Source organism: Dipodomys spectabilis, unplaced genomic scaffold (assembly GCF_019054845.1).
Source record: "Dipodomys spectabilis isolate Male_0828 unplaced genomic scaffold, ASM1905484v1 ptg000009l, whole genome shotgun sequence".
Lineage (NCBI taxonomy): Eukaryota > Metazoa > Chordata > Mammalia > Rodentia > Heteromyidae > Dipodomys > Dipodomys spectabilis.
This window is the reverse complement of record NW_024870686.1, coordinates 12,166,630-12,192,559: the sequence shown is the minus strand read 5'-3', so window position 1 is coordinate 12,192,559 and position 25,930 is coordinate 12,166,630. Positions and strand designations below refer to the sequence as shown.

General features: G+C 37.9%; 1 protein-coding gene across 3 annotated transcripts in view; it reads right to left on the bottom strand.

Moving 5' to 3' along the window:
* The window catches only part of Micu3 (mitochondrial calcium uptake family member 3), a 79,543-nt gene extending 54,549 nt beyond the window's left edge, over positions 1 to 24,994 (bottom strand). For all 3 annotated transcript variants that reach the window (XM_042701900.1, XM_042701902.1, XM_042701901.1), the window contains exon 1: positions 24,593 to 24,994. In XM_042701900.1, the coding sequence (XP_042557834.1) occupies positions 24,593 to 24,979 (387 nt within the window). In that variant the 5' untranslated portion in view covers positions 24,980 to 24,994. The remainder of the gene's footprint in view (positions 1 to 24,592) is intronic.
* Between the last annotated feature and the right edge of the window lie 936 nt (positions 24,995 to 25,930).

Here is a 25,930-nt window from a genome sequence, read left to right as displayed (position 1 = left end):
TAAATATAATTCTGTATTGCTTGTGTTTTAAAAAAAAGAAAAAATCTGATCTTTTGAGCTCATATCAGGGGCATTTTCCTGTATCAGTGTTACAATAGAAAAACATTTTTGGAAACTGTATGATATTCCATAGTCATCACAGAAAATATTCAAACTCATGGAAACTGAACATTGCTGAATGATTGTGGGTCACTGAAGAGATAACAATGGAAATTCAAAAGTTTCTGGAATTCAACATAAAATAAAAACATGCAATACCATCTCCTCTAGGACACAGCACAAAGCAAGACTCAGAGGAAAGTTTATGAGTGCCTACATCAACAAGTTAGAGAAATCTCAAATCAATATCAAATGATGAACCTCAAATTCCTAAAAATACAGGAACAAGTCAAATCCAAACTGGTAAATGGAAAAAAATAATAAAAATTAGAATGGAAACAAATTAGACATTTAAAAAAAAAACTTACAAAGAATCAACAAAATAAAAAAATGTTTCTTTGATAAAATTAACAAAACCTTCAGTAAAACTAAGTGAAATCACCCAAATAAATGAAATTAAGAGATGAAAAATGGACTATCACAACAGAAACAAGCAAAAATTGTGAATATTATAAGGGAATATTTTGCAAACCTTTATGCCAATAAATTGAAGAATCTGGCAGAAATGAATGGATTCCTAGAGAACACCAATATACTTAAACTGAGCTAGACCCATAACAAGAAATGAGACTGAAATGGCAATAAAAGACCTCACAATCAAGAAACACTCAGAAGTTGTTGACTTTGTAGCCAAATTTGATAAGGCCTTCAAAAGAGAACTAATACCAATACTCCTCAGACTATCACTACTAAAATTCTTTCTATGAAGCTATCATTACACTTATCCCAAAACCAGGCAGGGATCCATCAAAGAAAGAGAACTATAGACCTAGCTCTTTGGTGAGCATAGACGTAAAACTTCTGAATAAAATTCTGGACAACTGAATTTAACAACCAACAAAAAAAATATTACATACTATGATCAAACAGGATTCAACCCAGAGATGTAAAGCTAGTTCAACATATGTAAATCGGTAAGTATAATATAAAAAACCACATCAACAGGATATAAAAACAAAAATATGATCATCTTAATATATGCAGAAAAAGCTTCTGACAAACTCTAACACCACTTTATGATAAAAGCTCTGAATAAGCTAGAAATACACAGAACATTCTTCAACATAATAAAGGCTGTGTGTGACAAACCTACAACCAACATTATTCTTGTTTTTGTTTTGTTTTTCAAACTTTATTTTCTTGTAAATTACATCAGTAAGGTAATGAGTACATTTCTTGTTAAGCATTGTAAATGGTGGAAAATAAACTAGTCCCTCTAAAATCAGAAATGAGAGAAAGATACCCACTCACTCCATTCCTGTTCAATAAAGTGCTGGAAAGGCAAGAGAACAACATAAAGGGGATCCAAAAAGGGAAGGAAGAAATAAAACTATCTCTTTTTGCAGATTACAGATCCTGTACATAAAGAACCCTATAGACTTCTATCCCAAGCTACTAAAGCTGATTCAAAATTGGTAAATTAGCAGAGTGTAAAGTAAAAGTGGCTTTAATGTACGCAAACAATGAGAAGTTAGAGACTGAAATCAGATAAGCAACTCCATTTACAACTACCTCAAGAAAAAAAAAAAGCCAACCAAAGATATGAAAGACCTCTACAGTGAAAAGTTTAAAATTTCAAAGAAGACTTAGGAAAATGGAAAGATCTTCCATGTTCCTGGATTGGAAGAACTAACATTGGGAAAATGGCAATACTGCCCAAAACAATCTACAAATTCAGTGTAAAACCCATAAAAAATACCATCAAAAATCATTCTTCAATGAGAGACAGAAAGCAATTTAAAAATTTCAAATGTTTAAAGTTAAACATCTTTCAGTAATAGTTAGTAAATTATACTATTTGCATCAAAATTACACAGTAAAAATTCATCAAAATTTATAAAAGCCAATGGAGAAAGATAATCCAGAAACCAAAAAGCCTGAATTACATCAATTTAGTTGCATAAACTCAACAATAACAATAAAAAAAGAACTCAACAAGCCTTTCAAAAGTGGTAATATAACTGTGAACTGAAGAGATAGAGATGGAGAGGGGGTTACAGAAGCTACCGTTATTTAAGCAAAATTCTTATTTCCTATAGATTGGTAGTCAAACTAAAAAAAAAAAATCACATATTTTAAAGAAGTGGCAGCTTTCAAACTGTTAAGAAATACTAAAGTGGAAACCCTTAAAGTTAATATTGGCAAGCAAGAAAAATACAGCTTATAAAGCTGGAAGACAGAAGAGGCATTTATGTCAAAGTTAATCCAACACAGTTTCTACATGGCATCTTTCTTGGAGATGTTTTGTTAAAATGATTATTATAATGTGAAATATTTTCTGTCCATACATTCCTGCCTTTATTTGCATGGTTTTGATCTTACTAACAGGCATACTGATGAAGCTCTTGAATGCAGTAAGACATTTTTGTTTGATTATAAGTTTTTGTTAAGGTTAATCTTACAAAGGTTACCTAAAGCTTATTATCAATTTAAATTTTTGTTATGATTAAAAGTTCTTACAGATTGATATATTTAATATTGCTGCTACCTTGAGTTGTTTTTTTTTTTAATCAATCTCTGCAACCAATACTATCTCAGGTTGTTAGTAACCAAACACTCTCAGGCCAGGGATTCGGATGTTGCCTATCCTATCAGGAAATGAGCTTCTGATTTCCTGATATCAACTTGGATTCCTTATTTCCCATTTTCAGTGCCTGAACTCCTCCTTGTTAGTATGTATCTAAAATGGTTTCCTGATTATTTCTTTCGTTTCCTTTGGAATTAAGATACATGCTTTCCTACCCATTAATGTTAGGTTGCTTCTTATTATGTCTCTGTAAAGCTTTTGTTTAAAGACTGTCTGCTAACTATCAACATGAACAATGGCTCCCAATTAATTTATAAAAATAATTAAGTTATAATTAATGAAAGTCTAAGGATAAATAGTATTTCCTTTACACATTCTTACTATATCTGTCACTGAATTGTGAATTCCTTGAGGAGATCAATAAATTCTTAATTTTTATAGTGCCAGTGACTACTTGGTACATGAAAAGATGAATGGTTGAGGATGAAAAGATAATTGGTCACTGTGTAATAAGTACCCAAAAGAATATTGAGTCTGGGTCAAATACACAGACAAAAGAATGGTCAGAGTTTCTTTTAAGATAGGCAGAACTGAGATTTCTCATCCAAACTAAATAATGAGTTACCAAAAGAAAATACCAAAAGAAAGGTACAACATAATAACAGGTATGTTTTAAAAATATACTTCTAATGACATAATTGGTTTTACACATATTTACTAGGTAAATATGACATTTAAATACATTTATATAAGACTTGTAAAGTTAAGATACGGATTACTGGCATATTTATCATTGAAGACATTTAGCTCTTCTTTCTGACAGAAATATTCAAAATCCTCGTGTTAAAGAACATAAAATATTTTTTGAGCTATCCAACTAAACCTGGGTAATTGTGAAACATCCACTTTCTATCTTCCATTCCCCAAAACCCTTTCCAGGTTTTAGTAACCACTATTTAATTTTCTGCCTCTACATATCTGACTTTTACAGATTCCATTAGTGATATCATGTAATATTTGTTGGTGTGTATGTGTGTGTGTGTTTCTTCACTTAAAACAATGATCCATGTTCCATCCATGTTGATACAAAATACATTTCATTCTTTATGATTAAATAGTATTGTTTTGTGGGGCTGGGAAGTTGGCTCAGTGGTAGAGCGCTTGCCTTGCATGCCTGAGGCCCTGGGTTCGATTCCTCAGCACCACATAAGCAAAAAGAAAAAAGCCAGAAGTGGTGCTGTGGCTCAAGTGGTAGAGCGCTAGCCTTGAGCTGAAGAGCTGAGGGACAGCGCCCAGGCCCAGAGTTCAGGCTCCACGACCGGACCCCCTCCCTCCCAAAAAAGTATTGTTTTGTATACATATAACATTTTTTACCCACTTATTTGTTGCTTGACACTTGAGTGCTTCTACTTCTTAGCTATTCTGAATAATGGTAGCTGGTTGATTTCTTCTGGGGGGAGGTGGTAATGTTTAGTTCCTTTGAAAGCATTACATACCTTGTGTTCTCATGCTTCTTGTTGATCTTTATGTATTTGGTGGAACAGTCACCTCAAGTATTTTTATAGAGTGGTTTTCAAATAAAAGACTTTCTCCTGGTGATCTCTCCTAAAGTATTGTTTAGATAGGCTTCAATGACTTTGGCTCTACGTGGAAACTAGTGCAATATGGAGTTTCTTCAAAAATAATCAAATTCAGGGGCTGGGAAGGTGGCTCAGTGGTAAAGTGCTCACCTTGCATGCATGAGGCCCTGGGTTCGATTCCTCAGCACCACATAAGCAAAAAGAAAAAAGCCGGAAGTGGCGCTGTGGCTCAAGTGGTAGAGCACTAGCCTTGAGCTGAAGAGCTGAGGGACAGCGCCCAGGCCCAGAGTTCAGGCCCCACGACTGGACCCAAAAAAAAAAAAAAATCAAAATCAGTGATGTTAGAGGCATTTCAGTAGATCAGGTTGGAGCTAGAGGATATGAGACTACTCTTCCAGCTGTGCTAAAGTGGGGTGGGTTTTCTGTCATCTCTGAGTGACAGTGTGCCTAGATCCTGGTGTGAGGTATCCATCTATTTCTGTGGATCACACTGGGGCCAGACTGCCTCAGTGTATACAATAGTTATCACGCAACATACAGGCTAGAAGCCTATGTGCCTATTACTGAAGCCACACAGGGATGGGGACAAATGGGGTTCTTGTCAGTGTTTGAGAACTGTGCAGGTGATTTTGGAGGGCTAACCTCACAGAGCAAGGGTGCCTAGCTTCTTTCTGGATCCAAGGGTGAGTTGGTAAGTAAAACTGTTGCTTCCCAGGGCCTCAATGGGTGAATCTCCTAATAATGTGCTGCCTAACTGCTTCCCTAAGTCAAGCCATGCCACTGTGGCCCAAGCTGCACTTTCAAAAAGTTGTTAAAATGGGCTGGGAAGGTGGCTCAGTGGTAGAATGCCTGCCTTGCATGCATGAGGCTCTGGGTTCAATTCCTCAGCACCACATAAGCAGAAAAAGTGAGAAGTGGCACTGTGGCTCAAGTGGTAGAGCACTAGCCTTGACCTGAAGAGCTGAGGGACAGCGCCCAGGCCCAGAATTCAGAGTTCAGGCCCACAGCCACCAAAAAAAAAAAAAAAATTGTTAAAACATGTTATCTTTAAAATTGATGCTGTTTATAATTTACATTTAGCTGTTGTAATAAGGAGGTTTGTGGGATTTATTTTTTCATTCTATTATTATTTTACTAGAATAAAAATTGTGGAAAATCTCTTTAGCAAGGATGCAGGCAAACAATTTTGACTTAAGTCTTTAGGTTTGAAACATTCAACCCTTAGGCACCACTTCCTAAGTGATCAGAACATATAAAAAATTCTACAGCCTGTAAAAGAGGATTCTAAAATAAGTACAATGTTACTTCCTATATAATACTTCAGTTGGATTCTTTCAGTTATACATTATTAACTCATTTCTATAGCAAAGACATACATTTGCATCAATAATATCCTTACAGAAAAGGTTAATGAAATTGAAATTCATAAAGAACAAGAACAAATGGACAGCATATTTGGTGAGAATTTTATAGCTAATACATTAGGGAAGGAAGAAAGAGCATATAGTTTTCAAATTTGAATGAACATTGAGCATTCTAATCTAGGAGAAAGCAGTTAGTTGCTACTTGACAAAAAGACAAACATAATTTGAAATAGGCTCAAATTTAGTACAAATGCAGGAGGAGCTTCTCGGAGGATAGAGGCAACAGTGAAGGGAATGAAAAGCCAGAATAGGAAAAGTAAGAGAGATATAACACGATTTACCTGGCATGGTCCTCAGACAAGTACAAGATCCAGACTCTGGATCTCATCCATGAATAAAGGTGATATACAGAGGTTCAAGTAGCATGAAAATTGGTTGAAGTCCACTATCCAAGAAGAGACAGTAGATCAAGTCAAGAGAAACCTGGGTTCAGGAGGAAGAAATTTAGTCCCTGAAAAATTAGCACAAGATCATGGGGGGAAAAGATAGGAATCTAAGAACAGGAAATTTTATATGTTTATATATATAATTTATAACATGTAATATATATCACATTATAATAATATTACATGTTATAATTTATATATATAAATGACTGGAGCTAAATCATAGGTATCAGTTAAATCAACAATGTCAATGTCAAAGTGAACAACTAGATGATAACTTGAAACTCCTATTGGTCTGAGGGTTTGTGATAAATTTGGCCTACAAGTAGACAGGTCAACTTTCATACTAGGAAAATACATACTAGTTCAACTGACATTCATTTTTATAAAAAAAAACCAACCACCTTCCTTCCCAAAGATAAAGGTCTTTTATTCAGTCTCTTTTTTATTATATTAATATGATAGTCTTAATTCCTCAAATGTAGTGGCTCAAACATAAGAGAACTGAGTTCATTTCTTTCTTAGATAAGGGTCAGAAAGAACATACTGGTACTAGGTTTGGATGGAGGGGCTCTGCTTTATGCAGTCATTCGGAGACCATGGGTATAAAGACGACTCTGACATTATTAACTGAAGAAAGAGAGAGAGGTATGGAAGATTATGAGAAATATTTGTAGCCCAGGACTAGAAGTGGTGTTCACATTTAGTTGAAGAGAACATAAGACACTTTGATCACATTTAAGTGCAAGGATGCTGGAAAATAAACAAATGAACATCCCTATCCTAATGAGGAAGGGAAAAGATTGTGTTTAACAGTTTGTAGTCTCTATTACAGTAACTTTGGTGATAACATCAAGGACATACATAATACAAAGGATAAGGGAGCAAAGCATTAGAGATATATGAATGTATGTTGTGGGACTTAGACTAACTTCCAAAAGAAAAACCTATATTAAAAGTCGCATGAATTAACTTCAAAACACATCAGTTTGTGAACACTAACCTGCTACAATTCTAACTTTGGCTGAGAATTCCAGACATTTTAGTCATAGAAAACTGTACCTTTCTTCTGATTTCTGAAATGCAGCCAGTATTGGCTTGAAAGTTAATGCTAGCCACACTTATGCTCTCTAACGGTTTGTTTTGCCAATGCTGATGAAGTACCTCTGATTCCTACTTTTTCCACAAAACATTGCCTTAACATTAAGAAAAACATTTATGAGCCAGGTGCCAGTGGCTCAGGTCTAGCTACTCAGGAGGCTGAGAACTGAGGATCCCCATTCAAAGCTAGCTCAGGCAGGTAAGTCCCTGAGACTCTTAACTCCAATTAATCACCAAAAAAACAGGAAGTGGAACTGTGGCTCTAGTAGTAGAGTGCTAGCCTTGAGAAAGAAAGCTCAAGGACAGACCCCAGGTTCTGAGTTCAAGCCCAAGACCAGCACCCAAAACAAAACAAAAACAACAACAACAACAAAAACAGAAAGAAAGGAAGGAAGGAAGGAAGGAAGGAAGGAAGGAAGGAAGGAAGGAAGGAAGGAAGGAAGGAAGGAAGGGAAAACAGTTATGTGTAGTTCTCTGTCTTTGAATGGTTAAAGACATCAATTATAAACAGATGTCTTTTGCTCCTTCACCACAGACCTTTCCACATACCCAGGGGAACCTGAACAATAATTACCATTATTGCCTATAGCTTAATTTACAAAAACCAAATTCATTCAATTACAGATACAAGAGCTCAACTTCTTGATAAAACCACAATATTACTAAATTTTATGATAGATTGCTACTCTGAAAATATCCAATAAACTCTAAGTAAAAGAAGCAACATACAGTATTTTTTTGAAAAAACACATAATGTATATAGCCTTACATTTACATTCTAGCTACATTTCTTTGGTTAAAGTTATAAGATTACTCTAAAAGTAAAATAGCACTAAACTTCAAGATAATGAAACTACACAGTTTGTAGCAAAAACTAAAAGTAATTCAACGATTATAACTAGAAAGCTTAAGAATTTTATAGCACTAATTTTTTGCAGAACAGGAAAACACAGATATTGTTAAGTTTAAGATAAAATATGATTACAGTATGTTTTAGAAGTAGTAAACTTTGCTAACGACTGGAATTATTCCTATCAAAAAGTGTTGTATACCTTCTGTTATTTATAACAATGGAGAATTTACATGGTAGTAAAAATTCCAAATCAATCTGTGAAATAGTACACATTACTTATTAAAAATTATGACTTTTATGTAGCTGTAGATCCTATTGGTCCTGCTGACAGACGGAAGATGAAAAGCTTAAGAAGTGGTAAAAATGATAAAAGTTGATTTAAAAAAATTACCTCACTTTTTCAAAAGAAAAAAAAGTGTTGTCAGTGAAATTACCTGCCTGGAATTTCCAAATGCAGACATTTGCAACTAGTATTTAGATGTTTCTTCTTAAGGTACTGAAACTAGGACCTTCAGGCAACAGAGTATATCATTATCCTACCTATGAATAACAGAGCAAAGGTTCACTGCCAAAACATAGGCTCATGTTACTTCAGGTCAGGGAGGCGAAAATTTATTCTGTGGTAAGGTCTGGTTTTCCCAGGGAGGCAAGATTAAATGCCAGATAAAGGATTCACTACTAGACAATTAGAGAAACAGATGCCTACAAGCTGATAATAACATAGAGAGGTAACCTGAAACAATTCTCTGAACACTGTATAATGCATTATCTTTTAGCAACCAAGAAACAGAAATGAGAATGAAAAATGGAAGAAAAACAAAAATCATTTGTACTAACCAAATTATTCAGAGTACTCATCATTATTAGTTTCCTTAAGACACATTGTTTTAATTAAATCAAGCTAATACTAAATCTTAAAAAATATTCTAAGATATATCTAATTTCATTTCATGTAGGCAGTTGAACATTTGGTATTTGCTCCTACCTGGAAATGGCAATTACATCAACATTTTATGAAACATTAAAGAACAACTAATCTCCTCAATTTACATATAAGACTATTATAGGCAAGAATCTTATGGGACATACATTAGCTTCTATTCAAGTAACTAAAAAGTTGTTCATGGAAATATTACATTTGGCTTTCACCTATGGCTTCAGGCTTCTTTAAAGGAGTCTAAGAAGATAAAAGAGGTAATGTTTTTTAGCTTGTTGGGTGGTCGAAAGGTTAAATATCAAATTCCCAGTATGGGAAAATCCCAAAGTACTCTGGGTGAGATGTGTTGATGCTTAGCAAATTCATCTGTGTAGAAATATTTACAGCTGAAGACAAGACAGTAATATATTCCTGGCTGAGATCAAATAAACAAAAGCTACTAGATAAAGCAACTGACCATTTATGAGTGTTAAAGACTCTATTTGTATACTTATAGCTTATGTTTATATAGAGTTCTTTACAAGACTATCAAGTACTTTCTCATATATCATCTTAACATCTGACAAGTGAAGGTATTTTTTTAGAAAGTAGCATGGTTCAATGATTTATTGCCTAGAGCGCTTCTTTCCTTGTATATTCAAGACTGTTGCTGCAGCCCTCATGTTATTTCCCCTCTCCTGACTACTTCCCTTCATATACTTGTTGCTGTTTCTCCCATCTTAGAAACAAAGCTGTTCTACTTCTCCATTTAGTTATACTTCTCTGTCTTCCTGCCATTTCTTTCCTACCCTCTACCAAAGAACATCAGGAAGTAGAGTCTTCATTTCCTGTCTCAGATTTCCTCAGTCTCTTTTGAAATTAGTTCATTAGGTTTTACCCTCTACCTCCACTAAAAATGCTTGTCAAAGTCATCCATGTTGCTTAATCCAAAGGTCAATTTTCATCTTATAGAATTTGACACAGTTGATAACCCTATTTTTCCTTGAAATAATTTATTTTCTCAGATTCCTAGACTGGCTGTCCTGATTTTCCTATTATTCTGACCATTCCTTAATGATATTAAAATATTTTCTTATTAAATCGTTGCACAAAAAGATTACAATTCCATAAGTCAGGTTAGAGTACAATCTTGATCAATGACATCACTCTCCCTCTTTTTCACCTTTCCCATTCCTACCCTCAAGTTATGTAGTTTTTTGTTTTGTTTTTTTTTTTTTGGTCGGTCATGAGGCTTGAACTCTGGGCTTGGGCACTGTCCCTGGACTCTTCAGCTCAAGGCAAGCGCTCTACCGCTTGAGCCACAGCGCCACTTCCGGTTTTCTAGTGGTTTATTGAAGATAAGAGTCTCACCGACTTTCCTGCCTGGGCTAGCTTTGAACCGTTAATTCTCAGATCTCAGCCTCCTGAGTAGCTAGGATTACAGGCATGAGCCACCAGCGCCCAGTATTTAGTTCATTTTTTACATAATGTACATTGAACACAACAAGTGTATTTCTGTTATTTCTTTTTTTGGTAGAGCACCTGTCTAGTAAGTGTAAGGCTCTGGGTTCAAACCTGGTATATATAAAAAAAGAAAAAAAGACCTCAATAACAGAAGGGTGTGCTTACTGTCCCTTCTTAATAGACTACGCATTTTGACCATTTATTAGTCTTCACAACTTAATAAAAATAAGAAATGATGAAATCGTGTTTTGTTTAAAGATACATACATAATTTGTAATACGATTAGAAAATCTGCATAAAAATGATAAAATCAAATTTAAACTAACCAAAGACACAAACAGGCAATTTCTAGGAAACAAATTATTACCCAAAAATTCTTAGCCAAGTTTAGCACTAATGGCTCAAATCTATAATCCTAGCTACTTAGGAGGCTGAAACCCAGAGAACTGAGGTCAAAGCCACTGCCCTAGGTAATAAAGTCTGCAAGATTCAATCTTCAATTAACTAGCGAAAGTAATGGCTAATTCTATGATCTAAGTGGTAGAGTGCCAACAAAGCAGAAAATCAAGGAAGTGTGAGGCCCTGAATTCAAACACTAGTAGCAGCAAAAATCACTCCACAAATTCTCATTTCAGCTATGGGGTAATGTTAATTAGAAGGATCATACTCCAGGCCATGCTAGGTAAAAAAAAAAAAATAAGACCCAATTTGAAAAATAAAAAGCAAAACAGCTGCAGATATGGTTCAAGTAGTACAATATCATCAAGTACAAGGCCTTAAGTTTAACCTCAGTACTTGAAAAAAGTAAAGTTTTTTCCTACCATGATAAATCAGTTCACACTCAAATTGGAAAACTATCAAATTAAATCATATTAAAGGAAACGTGAATAGCAGAACCCATGTCTATAGAAAGACTTTCATCATGGCCACACCAACAAAGGAGCCTAGGACTAAAATTCAGGTGTATAGCACCCAATCCAGTGTTCTTTTTCATATTACACAACATGGCATATTGGTACAAAAGTACACAGGCTTTGCAATCTTGTAGGCCTACATTCAGATGTCAGCTTTACCACTTTCTAGTTAGGTAATCTTGGGAAAAATATTTAATCTCTCTAAACTTTACAATTTTTAACTTTAGAATGGATAAATACTAGGCCTATAAATTATAAAGAGTGAAAAATTAATGAGGAAATTTCCTTCTCCCTTGCCCAACAATCATTTGATTAAGAAAATCCTATTAATTAGCTAGATCTTGAAATAGTCCCAACTATTTAGTTCCATGCTCAAAGTTTAAAGTATCAAGTAACTTTGTGACGTGGTAAGTTCAATGTTCACTAAACATGTCCATGGTGATAGAACCATTTCAATCATTTCACATTTCCTTGTGATTCCCTCCGTCTATTTTATGTTTCACCTTTCTGTTAATCTTTCTGCCTCAAATATTTGGATTATACTACACTATTTCTTTAGGGTGACAGCTGATTCTTAATAACCAAATCTCTAAGTATCCATGGATCCACTGTTGTCTGGGTCTGACTATACAATAATTCTGTTATGACTTTGATATGAAATATTTCCCACAGGCTCATATATTGAATGCTTGATTCCCAACTAGCATAGCTATTTTAAGAGGTACGTGGAGTAAGTAGATCATTGCAGTATGTCCTTGGGAACTATACTATCTTGGGCTCCTCCTTCTCACTTAACTCTGCTTCCTGTCCCCCATGACATAGAAGCTTCCTCCTCCTGGAACCCTGTGTATAACTACTTAAAGATAACAATATAAAAAAGGTAATAAAAATTATTGTAATAAGAAATCGATTACGAGGCTAGGAAAGATGCCTTGTTGGCACTTAGTCATAGGCCATGCCTCATCTAACCCAGAATAAAGACTTTGAAGGTTTTTCACTTAATTGAAAGATTTTTGCTTTGAGAAGAGACCTCCAGGATGCCCCATAGACACGGGGCTCCTGAGTGCAGAAGACACTGCAGCTGTGGCCCAAAGGATTCTAGCCACCATTCAAACTGGAAGCAGGTCTTGCTGTCATCACTATGATGATTCTGCAGGCCTACAGACTCAAAGAGCAGCAATGTTACAGAGGCTTTCAAAGAGATTTCCAATAAACACCCGGTTGGCCAGGCACTAGGTAGCAGGGTTAGAATGTATGCAGAGGACCCCTGAGAAGATGCTGCATCAAGCTATGAAGGTAAAGCAAAAGCTGCAAAAGAGATACCAGTAAATTAACCATACCAGGAATAAGGCATATCTGCAAAGGAAAGCTACAAAAAGTAGAAAAAAATCCATATACATTACTAATGGCAAGGCTGTAGGAACCAGGTTCTAAACCTTGGGGGCTCACAGCACGCTACCACTTGCTATGCAGGCCACACATGAGGCCACAGGGTATATAGTGTTTTTCCTGCTGGGTTTTGGTCTTGCTTTGGTCTGATGCTTCCATTCTTCTACTCCTCCCTTTTGGAATGGAAATGTTTACTCTGTTTCATTATATCTTGAAAGTATATGACTTTTTGATTCATGGTTCAGTTTGCCTGAAATGTAAGAAGAAATTTTTAAATTTAGACTGCTGAACAATCTTAAGCAGTTAAGACTTTGAGGACTCATACAGATGACTAATGCATTTTGCACTATGAGATGGCCATGAGTCTTTGGGAAACAAAGAATGTCAGTTTATTGTTCCATATGAATTTTTGGATTGCCTCTTCTATTTCCTTGAAGAATGACGTTGGAATTTTGATAGGTATCGCATTAAATTTGTAGATAGCCTTGGGAAGTATTGCCATTTTCACGATGTTAATCTTTCCAATCCAGGAGCATGGGAGTTTTTCCCATTTTCTAAGTTCTGTTTTGATTTCCTTTTTCAAGTTTTTAAAGTTTTCATCATAGAGGTCCTTCACTCCTTTGGTTAAGTTACTTCCTAGGTATTTTATTTTTTGTGGGGCTACTACAAATGGAGTTGCTTTCCTAATTTCAGCCCCACTTTTCTCATTGTTGGCATACAGAAAAGCCATTGATTTTTGAGGGTTAATTTTATACCCTGCTACTTTGCCAAAGTTGTGAATCAGCTTGAGTAATTTGGGAGTGGAGTCTATGGGATTCTTTAAGTACAAGATCATGTCATCTGCAAAGAGGGAGAGTTTTATTTCTTCTTTCCCTATTTGGATCCCCTTTATGTCTACATCTTGTCTTATTGCTGTAGCTAGGCATTCTAATACTAGGTTGCAGAGAAGTGGAGAGAGTGGACATCCTTGTCTTGTTCCTGAGTTAAGAGGAAATGGCTTTAGTTTTTCACCATTAAGTATAATGCTGGCTGTAGGTTTGTCATATACAGCCTTTATTGTATTGAGGAATGTTCCATGGATTCCTAATTTTTCCAAAACCTTCATCATAAAGGGGAGTTGGATCTTGTCGAATGCTTTTTCTGCATCTATTGAGATAACCATGTGGTTCTTATCCTTGCTCCTGTTGATGTGATGAATAATATTAATTGATTTGCGTATATTGAACCAGCTTTGCATCCCTAAGACCCCGAGTAGCAAAAATGCTCCTCAACAGAAAGAACACTGCTGGAGGACTATCAATACCAAATTTCAAACTCTACTATAAAGTCATAGTAATCAAAACAGCTTGGTACTGGCACAAGAACAGACCTCAGGACCAATGGAATAGAATTGAAAACCCAGAAATGAACCTACAGACCTATAGCCATCTAATCTTTGATAAGAGAGCTAAAAAATTAGAATGGAAGAAAGACAGCCTCTTTAGTAAATGGTGCTGGCAAAATTGGTTAACTACTTGTAGAAAACTAAAGCTAGATCCTTATATATTACCCTGCACCAGAATCAACTCCAAATGGATCAAAGACTTTGGAGTCAAAGCAGACACTCTGAAAACATTACAGGATGGAATAGGAGAAACCCTAGGTCTCCTTGGCACAGGCCGAAATTTTCTTAATAGAGACCCGGAAACACAACAAATCAAAAAAGGTTGGACAAATGGGATTGCATGAAGTTGCAGAGCTTCTGCATGGCAAAGGACATAGCTAGCAAGATCAATAGAAAGCCTACGGATTGGGAGAAGATCTTCACTAGCCATACAATAGATAAGGGTCTCATATCTAAAATATACTTGGAACTCAAAAAATTAAATCCCCCAACAACAAATCCTCAAAGAAACAGCTGCCCAATAAATAAGTGGGCTAAAGACTTAAAGAGAAACTTCTCTGAAGAAGAAAGAAGGATGGCCAATAGACACATGAAGAAATGCTCCACCTCCCTAGCCATAAAAGAAATGCAAATCAAAACAACATTGAGATACCACCTCACTCCAGTTAGAATGGCAAAAATCAAGAACTCTAATAACAGCAGATGTTGGAGGGGATGTGGACAGAAGGGAACCTTACTTCATTGTTGGTGGGAGTGTAAACTTGTTCAACCACTTTGGAAAGTAGTATGGAGGTTCCTCAAAAGACTTCACATAGAGCTCTCCTATGACCCAGCAGTCCCACCCATTTGGGCATTTACCCAAATGTTTACAAACAAGACCACACTAAAGCTACCAGCACAACTATGTTTATTGCAGCATTATTTACCATAGCTAAGATCTGGAACCAACCCAGATGCCCCTCAGTAGATGAATGGATCAAGAAAATGAGGTATATATACACAATGGAATTCTATGCCTCCATCAGAAAGAATGACATTGCTCCATTTGTTAGGAAATGGAAAGACTTGGAAAAAATTATATTAAGTGAAGTAAGCCAAGCCCAAAGAAACAAAGGTCCCATGATTTCCCTTATTTGCAATATCTAGTATATTTATGAGTCGAGCAGAAAAGGTCAGATAAGTTGATGTTAGGAAAATGAACCCTAAGATATGTATTTTAAATGTTTTTTTTTCCTTCATGCATTTGTTTCTAACGCAATTATAAGATTATTTCTTTGTTGCTTTGTATGTCCCTCCCCCACAGGATAACCCCTGCTTTCACTGTATTTGATGTCGGTATAATTTGTGGAGGGGAAGGGGAAAAACAAGTCGTTTAAATAAGGATACAGGTGGACCTGTTGCAACAATGAGAAGTACAAGTTGTCATGTCAAAAACGAACTTTACAACTTGGTGGGGGGGGGGGGATTGGGTGGGGGGGAGGGAGGATGGGAAGGGATGGGAAGGGTAAACAAAGGAAGAGGCTACAATCCTTGATAAGAAATGTACTCACTATCTTGCCCATGTAATTGTAACCCCTCTGTACAGTATTTTCACAATAAAAAAAAAGAATTAAAAAAAAAAGAATGTTAGTTTAAATATAAAATATCATCCACAGGCTCATGTGTTGAGTGCTTGCTGGTCATTAGCTTGTGGTACTAGTTTAGGAAGTGCTGGAAACCTTAGGATGTAAGGACTAGATGGAGAAAGTAAGCCACTGGAGGCATTTCCTTGGGAGTTGTTTATTGTCTAGGGTTCCTCTCTGTCCACTCTGCTTCCTATCTTACATGAGGTGATAACCTCCTAGCCTCCTCCTCCATAAGCTCCACGATGTTTTGCCTAACCACAAGCCCAGAAAAGGTTGTGATGGATTGAAACCTCTGAAAATGCATAGCTGTGATGAAATATCTAAGAGAAGAATTTATAGCTATGCAAATACAGACTCCAAATCTTTCTAGACTGCAACTCGAGAAAAGGACCACAATACACCATTGATATATAGACTTTTTCCTACATCATAATGAATTTACCCAAATAGGGTAATCAGCTTAGGCTTCTCTAAGAAAATATCTTATATGGCTTAAAGAATAGAAATCCATTTTCTTATAATTCTAGTGGCAGAGAATCTGAGATCAAGGTGAGGATTGCCCTTCTGGCTTGTAAATGGCCACCTCCTGCTATGTTCTTCCAAAGTCTTTCCTCAGAATATGTGGAAAGTGAGAAAAAGTGAAGGAGCAAGTTCCATGTCTTCAATTCACCTTAATTCCTTAGAGGCCAGTCTCCAAATACTACTACATTAAGTATTAGAGCTACAACAGATAAATCTGGGAAAGATACAAACATACAATCTATACTACCATCCATCACCGTATCTATTTTATTACCAAATAGCAATTTATCTAATCCTTGTCCCTACTTGTGCAGGCTTTTCTCTCTCTCTCTTTTTAAATATTTTACTCTCTAGAACAATTTGATTGTTTTTAGATTTCACTACAGACCCTCCTTTTGGAACATTTATAAATAAAGTAGTAACCAAGACCATTCTTAACCCTCTGTGTATCACCTTTGTAACAATTTTTTAAAGAATTAAAATTGAAAAATCATCAAAACAAAACAAAAGGAACAGTCTTACAATCCTTGGCCCACTAGTACCCTACTGGAAACAGGAATAGAGTTCTCTGCTTGCTTGTGTAGAAGAGGCTGCTTATTCATCAACCACTCCTGAAGCACTTGCATGCCAGTGGGGGATCCCCTGCCTACCCAATGGTTCCCCATCCAAAAATTCCAGGTTGTCAGTCCAAGCCTTTGTCTCCATGTCTGCCAGCCTTGGTGAGGCAACTGTGGAAAAGCTCTTGTTGCTAACTAGACCCAAGTTCCAATTTAGGGAGCTTCCCTTCCAAATTTGTTTCTTTCTAGGGTACTCTACCTCAGCCCTAGAGCATTCTTCAGAATGCTGACCCCTTCTTTGTAGCTAATTCCTTGTAAACAGTAAATAATACTACTTAATACTATGATAATAGATACATATACTATTCACTTATAAAAAATCCATAGGATGTGGAATACCAAAAGACAAGCAAAGCAGTGTGTGTGTGTGTGTGTGTGTGTGTGTGTGTGTGTGTGTGTGTGTGTGTGTGTGTGTGTGTGTGTGTGTGTGTGTGTATGAAAGCTATATAATATTGATGTGTTAAGTTAGTTAATTGTAACAAATGTGCCATTCTGGTACAAGATATTGATAGTGTGTAAGATTGCAGCATCTGGGAAACTTGTAGCTTTCTACTCAGTTTTTCTGCTTACTTAATAATCTTCTAAATTGTTTTCCTCAATGTGATTTCTTAAAAATAAAGCAATTTTGGCTAAGTATGTATCTCTGAAAATACCTAGAAACAAATATGCCAAGACATTCATGTTAAAATCCAAATGGTAGAATATACAATTCATACTTTAGACAAAAAAAGTTACATGAAAGAATACAAAAAGTACACAACATTAAATGGTATAAAAGTATTATTTTTTCATTACAGCAATTATTGAAAAATAAAAAAGCTTTGCTTTTTGACAACACCCTGGATTGAACATAGAACTTCATGCATGTTATTAAGTCCTTTACTATTAAGCTATAGTCACAGCCATTTTTAAATTTTATATTGATACTTTTGCTAAATTTCTCAGAATGTCCTTGAACTTGTGACCCTGCTGTGTCCCAGTCTATAACTAAATTATGATTATGTCATGAAATAGGAAATAATTTTATTTTTTCCTACAGATTACTTTAATTGTACCCTATTATCTTCTATATTATTATTTAACACTGAACAAGATAGTATAATTACTTTAAAAAATAGTATTAGTGAATTTTACTCTAATTTAACTAATGTTTTTGTTCACCATGGTTTTTTGCGTTTCAGCCCTTCTTTGATGCTATGATGGTCTGGCACTAATAAATGATTGCAGAATTTCATTAAAATGAATTTACTATCATTCTTATATAGAAATTTACCTAGATACAGAAATCCAAACTGACAGTCATTTTCTCCCAGCACTTTGAATATGCATCCCCTGTTCTCTGGCTTCTATTTCTTATCATGATCAAACAAACTGTAGTTCCTTTACAGATAAAACTATTGTTTGTCTTTTTTGAATTTATAATTTTACTACAATGTGACAAAAATATATATTTATTTTTTTATTTAGTCACCTTGGAACCATGCTCCCTGAAACTGAGGATTAATGTCTTTGCTCCTCTCTGGGAACTTTTCAGACATTATAACCTAAATGAATGTCTCTGTCATCCAGTCTGTATCCTTTGAAAGGTGAATTTTAAACTCTTTTTTTTTTTTTTTTTTTTGAAATGAGGGTTTTTGTTTATTTTGCTTTTTTTTCTCCTTTGTCACTGTTTTTGTTTCCTGTACCTTTGGTCTTGTATGTAAGTTTATCCGTTTGGGGAAGAGTAAAGAGGAACACAGAAATGGGACAAAGGGTGAACCAATGCAGCAGTGAGACTCATCAGACACTATGTTGAAAATGGAAAAACCATGAGAAAACAAGGGAAGAGGTGACATTGTTCAAAAAGAAATGTACTCATTTCCTGATTTATGCAACTGTACCTCCTGTACATCACCTTTACAATCACAATAACAAGTTAAAATTTTTTAAAAAATTTATAAAGCCACTATAAACAGAAAATAAATCACCTTAATTTAATTATGGTTCATAACCACTAAATGACAGTATATTCTAAATTATCTATGTGTCTTTAATGTTTTTTTTTTAATTTTATTTTATTTGAAAAAAACTCTTTTGGTGTAGTTACTATGCCTCTTAAACTCTGTTCCATTTGTTATTTCTATATCTTTGTGTTTTGTTTTATATTGGCTAGCTTCTTCAACTATGTTCTAGGTTACTAATTGCTTCAATAGTTCTTGCAAGTTCTGTTAGAGTCTACTGGAATCTATTCTTTTTCGTAGTAAATTTCAGAAGTGGTGCTGTAGCTCAAGTGGTAGAGCGCTCACTTTGAGTTGAAGAGCTGAGGGACAGCGCCCAGGCCCAGAGTTCAAGCCCCACGACCGACAAAAAAAAAAACAAAACTAGATAGAGCACTCGTAGTAAATTTCATTATCCTTTTAACCATTTTTCATATACTTAGTATAAAAACTCAACCAAATTACTCTATTTTTAAGTTTTTAGAAAACTAATCATGCAAATTATTGACTCTATTCACAGAACTTCATGTACATTGTACTGTGGGATTATGTGCTTATCTTCATCTAGATCGCATCATATAGCCAGTATCTAGGGTATTTTCTCCAAAAAGAATCTGTGAATTTCTTCCCATCAGCTACATCTGCTATTTCTCTGCTTGAGAAATATAAATTTTAACTCAGAAAAACATGAGGTGAGGCAAAAACATGTTTATACATTCACAGGACAGACTTTTCAACCCAGAGCCCAAGAAGAGATCATCAGGGTATTTTTTGTCATCAACCTATACTGGGGGAAGATCTATTTTTAATTTATCCTTTTTATAAGAATTCTGACTTTAGGTAGGTGGTATCTCAGACCCAACTTGCTTGGACAAGATATGTCTTGTCTCGCATCCCTACATGGGAATTAAAATCCAAGTCCCTAGAATTCAATGAATAACTTCATTGCCTCTTCTGAGTAAGCCACAACTCATACACTGTTCCACCGTCCTGCCAGCAGCAATTTCCTGAAATTTCATCTAAGTACACTGTAATATTTAAAAGTTTATTTTGGGGGGGCTGGGCTCAGTGGTAGAATACTTGCCTGGCATGCTTGAGGCACTGGGTTCCATTCCTCAGCACCACATAAGCAGAAAAAGGCAGAAGTGGCACTGTGGCTGAAGTGGTAGAGCGCTAGCCTTGAGCTGAGGAGCTGAGAGACAGCACCCAGGCCCAGAGTTCAGGCCCCATGACCGACCTGAGCTACAGCGCTTCTTCAGGTTTTCTGGTAGTTTATTGGAGATAAGAGTCTCAGGGACTTTTCTGCCTGGGCTGGCTTTGAACCATGATCCTCAGATCTCAGCCTCCTAAGTAGCAAGGATTACAGATGTGGGCCACCAGGGCCCATAGCTAGGATTACAGATGTGGGCCACCAGGGCCCAGCTATTTAAGGGACTTTTATGGATATCTTTACCAGCAGTACATCTAACAAGGGTCTAATAACTACAATATAGAAGGAGCTTAGAAATCTAAAGCACCAAAGATTCAATAATCAGTCAACAAATGGGCAAAGGAGCTAGACACGTCTCAAAAGAAGTTCATATGACCAATAAACATATGAAAAAATGGCCAATGGTCTCCCTTATTTGTAATAATTAGTATATGTCTAGGATAATCTTAGTAGATGAACAGAATAGCTCTATAGCTATATACATATGACCATATAAGATGATGCTAAGCGAAATGAACTCTAAGATATGAACATAAGAGATTTTTCTTAGTTGTCGTTGCTCTCAATCTACTATGTGATTTATTTTTTCTTTTTTGTTTTCCCCCCTATGGCTTATCCCCTGTTGTCACTGTATTTGATTTTGGTACCCTGGGTAGTGTATATACATTTATCTGAATTACGGAAGGGAAGGGGAACAATGGTGAGACAAAGGACAAAGGGGGAACCTATGCAACAGTGATACAAGACAATATGTTATGTGGGGAGGGAAAGAAGGAGAAAAATCAGGGAAGGGGTAACAAGTTAAACTAGAAACGTAATCACTATCTTAATTATATAACTGTAATCCCTCTGTATATCACCTTGACAATAAAATTTTTTTTTAATGATCAACATCTCTGGACAGAAAGGAAATGCAAATCAAACAACACTGAGATTCCATCTCACTCCAATCAGAATAGCCATCACCTACAATAAATACTGGTGAGGAAGCAGGGGTTTGGGGGAGCTGGGGGGGTGTGGATGGGGGGGGCAACCTAATACACTGTTGCAAACTAGTGCATCCATTAAGGAAATCACTATGGAGATTCTTTAAAAAACTAAAAGTAGAACTACCCTATCTTGTGATACCATTCTTGGGGCATTTATCCAAAAGTTTGCAAGACAGGATATAATAAAAGCACTTGTTACACCTATGTTCATTGCAGCACAATTCACAATAGTCAAGTTATGGAAACTGCCTGAATATCGTACGATTGATTAATGGATCAACAAAATGTGATACAAATATAAATATAAATATATACATACACACGTGTATGTCTATACAAAGAGGAATTTTATTCATCCATCAGGAAGAATGAAATTATGTCAACTGCAAATCCGGAAAATATTATCTCCTCATAATATTGGTATAGTTCAATGCAATGTTTTACTGAAAATTCTTCACAAACCAAACTTGCACAGTTAAATTCTATATCATATGACTGAGTCTACCAAAGACTAGAATTATGACATTGACTGCAATCTTCCCAATTTAATTCTATAACTAGTTTGGCTGAAAAAATATTAAAATATTAATTCCTACAGAATGTGAATGTATCTTTTTTTTTCCCCATGGAGCTTGAACTAAGGGGCTGGATGTGTTCCTGAACTCTTTTGCTTATGTCTAGGGTTCCACTACTTTGAGGCACAGGTCCACTTCCAGTTTTCTGGTGGTTAATTGGAGATAAGAGTCTCACAGACTTTCCTGCCCAAGATGGCTTTGAACTGTGATCCTCAATCTGAGCCTCCTGAGTTGCCAGGATTGCAGGCATGAGCCACCAGCACCTTGTTAGATGTTCCTTTTAATGTGTATGTCCTACACAAATATTTAGTATTTATTCAATTAAACAAAGGAATTACATTTACCAAATGAATATAGAAAGATAACCAAGACTGTTTCAGTGCTTCTGATTAAAGAACTGAGACAAAGAGAAGAAAAAAAATTAAGAGATAATTGCCAAATTTTTTTTGAGTATATGATAAGCAGGGGTATTTTATGAAACCTATAGCATCAGAAAAGACTTTCTGGTGGAACTTTACAGCTGAGGTTAAAACAAAAATCTTCAAGGCTCTGGTAATGGAACTACATTTCAGCAGGTTATAGTTGTTCATTCCTATCAGTTAATTCTATTCCAGGCTTATAAATCTGAGTTTCTTTCAAATATTCCCTTCATATCCACACTAAAATCACAGTAGAGGAATATAAAATGTATAAATATATTAAGTCTAAGAAAAAGAAAGACAAACAATTAAGGGAATTCTCCATACTGTAGTAAAACTGAAGAGGTGGAGGAAATGATAATTGACTTGAGGGAATAGAGGCAAAACTTGGGTACTGTGGCTAAGATCTAATTAAAGCAAAGTATTTGTTGTATAAGCTCCTAGAAAAGAGGTCTTTTCTTACAGTGCGACAGAAGCACTGTAAGTGGCAGGACTGAAAATACAGGAATATAAAACAATATGTAAATATAGCATTAAATACTCCCCAACACACATGCTCTTACACATTTGTATAAGTGTGCCCCTCCAAACTCTCCTATTCTTAGGAGAAGTTCATGATACCAAAGAAAAGGTACTATAAAACACTGAAATGTAGATGCTGCTCCAAAGTCTGAATTGCACAGGTTACATAAAAAAGCAAGCTAATCAAAATTTAGGATGAAAGGTTTGGAATGGACTCCAGTGTCATTTAACTTCTAAATATACAGAAAATTTTGAACACACTAACCAATAATAATTAAGTAAATAAAAACAGACAATAAAGAGGTTGGGGGTTAGCTCAGTGATACAGTGCTTGACTAGCATTTTGAGGGGGGAAAAAAGGTAATAAATGAATAAAACAAATGTATTGAATGTTCACTTTATGCCAGGTATACCAATCTGTTCCAAATGTATTAATTAATTTGGCTCTTTAATACTGTATGAAACCATCACTTCTTTTACACATAAGGATATATATAGAGAGAGAGGTTAATGTATCCAAAATGATGTAACCAGTTAAGTGCTGGAGCAACTGGGTCCTACCCCAGTTGAAGGCAGTCTTTCAAAAAGGGCAAAATACGGTCTCTCAATTTTAAAGTTAATTTTTTAAAAAGAAAAACAAAAAGTACGATTTGCATTTTTGCTACCTTGTTAATCTGCCACCAAAGGGACTTCAGTAGCTCAGTGGTAGAGCACCAGCCTTGAGAGAAAAAGCTGAACAAGAAGGGCAAGGCCCCGAAATGGAAGCCCTGGTACCAACAGACACACACAACACACAACATACACACACTGAGATCTGACTTAGTCAATCATTCAATGCTAGTTTAATACTATTCTCCTTCCTAAGCCACAAAAATAAGGTGTATATGGAGAAGAGGGTAAAGGACAAAGCTGTTAGTATTTTATGTATTCTTTGTACTTTGTTGCATGCTTATGATTCATTGCTAGAAGCTGATCCACAAAGTAAATCCCTTCACTTAAATGCACCCAAAATTTACACGGATGTACTTAGATCACTGCTGTATATAAAGAGTATAAAACTGCATTAACTTAAAAAAGAAACTCACAAAAGCAATCTAGTTGCTTCTTTTCTCAATTATTGTCACCTAAATCTTTCACTCTTCCAGCATGGCAAGGAAAATGCCCCTAGACAATTTTACTCGTCATTCGCATGACTTGTAAATATGTTGATGCCACACACACAAATCATGCTTTCTTATTCATGTCTTACACTTGGCTGAAGAGTTTTGTGTGATGTAGCAACTGGCTTCATTCACTGTCTCTTCCTTCTGCTGTCTGGTTTATCTTCTAAGTTACTACACCTACCTTAGGAATTCTGGTTTGCATGAGAGAAAAAGACAGGCATATACTCTTTAGAAAAAGAGTAAATCTGGTAACATCTTTCTTTTTTAGTAAGGAGACTACGCAGGTTTAATTCTTTCCATACAGTAATGCAGTGGCTTTTGAGACTTCAGGTCACTGTTTCAAAACTCATTTTGCACCCAGTTTCCTGGGTCATTTTCTCTTGCCAGGTCCAATCTTGCCTTGTCCCAGCTCCTCTCTTCTTCGACATTTGTGTCTTTTTGTTTGTTTGTTGTCCTGTTCTGCCCTTTCATTCTTGGTCAAGCGTTTTTGTTGCTGCTGTCCCCCACCGGGTGGGGGGGGGGGGTGAGGGTAGGGGTGGTGGTTTGGTTTGGATTGTGGTCAACGGTCGGTCGGTCGGGAGCATGCAACAACTTTGAGGTACAGAGGCAGCAAGGGCAGCATCATCCGCTTCCCGACACTTACACGTGAAAGGTGCCTGGGCTGCCTGCCTGGCCCTGGAGGTTCCCCAGGCACGGCCTTGGGGCTCAGGAAGCCTGCAGAACTTCCAGTGTCAGGTGTCACGGTGACCTCTCGTCTCAGGCACCGTCCCCTCCCCCGCCTCCCGGGACCCCGCGCGCAGGTGGGGCAGCGCAGCCCCCCGCCCCCGGGAGTCACCTGCGCGCCCGGCCCCGCGCGCGCACGCGCACTCGCACCTACCGTCTCCTTGGCAGCGGCCACCGGGATGGGCAGCAGCCCCCGGCCTCCTCGCGGCGGGTCCTCGGGCTCGGCGGCCGCGCTCTGGGAGGGACGCGCGGGAGCCCACGCTGGGTCGGCCCGGGGGTCCCCGTACAGACGGTAGCACGCGAGGCCGACCAGACCCCCGCCCGCCAGCGCCGCGACGCCCAGCTCCCCCCAGCGCCGCCGCCGCCGCCGCCGCCGCCACGCCGCAGCCCCCTCCTCATCCTCCCGGCCGCACAGCCGCCGGCCCGGCGGCGCCAGGGGCGGCCCCGCTGGCCGCCCGCAGGGCCCCGGCCAGGGCTGGTGAGGAGTGAGCGCCGGCGGCAGCCGAGGCGGCGGCCACAGGAGCCTCCGCAGTGCAGCCATAGCGGGAGCCGCTGGTACCAGAACCCCGGCGGGCGGGGCGGGGGGGGGGGGGGGAGCGCGGAGCGAAGCCTCGCGAGATTTCGGGACCGCGAAGTTGGCGGTGGTCGGCGCGGGGACCCCGCCGAGCGCCGGGCCAGGGCGTGGATGGGGGTTCCGGATGCTGATCCCGGGAAGAGCCCCGAGGGACGCCGGGGATCCCCCCCCCCACCGCTCCGGGGCCCTGCGTGCCGGCAGAACCGCGCGCTCCGGAGGGCGGCGCCGGGCTGCGTGAGAACGCGACCCCCCCCGCCTCGGCTCTGCCCCGCGCGGCCCCGGCCCTCGCCCCGCGGCGATCGGAGTCGCTTCGCCGAGCGGGCGGGGGCTGCTGACCCCGGGCTGCGACAAATGTGCGGTCGTCGCTCCAGGCCACACGAGTAAGGTGTAAAACACCGCGTTCCCGTCCGCCAGGAGTCCAAGCGTGAAGTCAGGAACTGTGACTGTCCCCCAAAGTAACGGGGGGGGGGGCATCCTAGCTACTCATCCTAGCTACTAGCTGAGGTCGGAGCGCGTCGGAGGTTCAAAGCCACCCCGGGCACGAAAGTCCATGAGACCCTGATCTCCTATTAACCAGCAAAAGGTCCAAAGTGGAGCTCAAAGTACTAGCCTTGAGCACAAGGGCTCAGCGTCCTGAGATCAAGCCCCAGGATTAACACACACACGCGCGCGCACACACACACACACACACACACACACACACACACACACGGGAAAAAAGTAATGGCAAAAGAAAAGGCTGTTTCTTTGATGGTAGTTGTTTGATTTTGTTTTCTCGTTCACCATGAATACCTTTGGACACATTAGCATACCTGGGATCACTCAGTTCAACAAATCACAGCTGCCTTCTGTATATGAAAAAAATATTTTTAAGATTCTGAAGAAAGATTCTGAATATGCCCGCACTTCCTCTGAAGG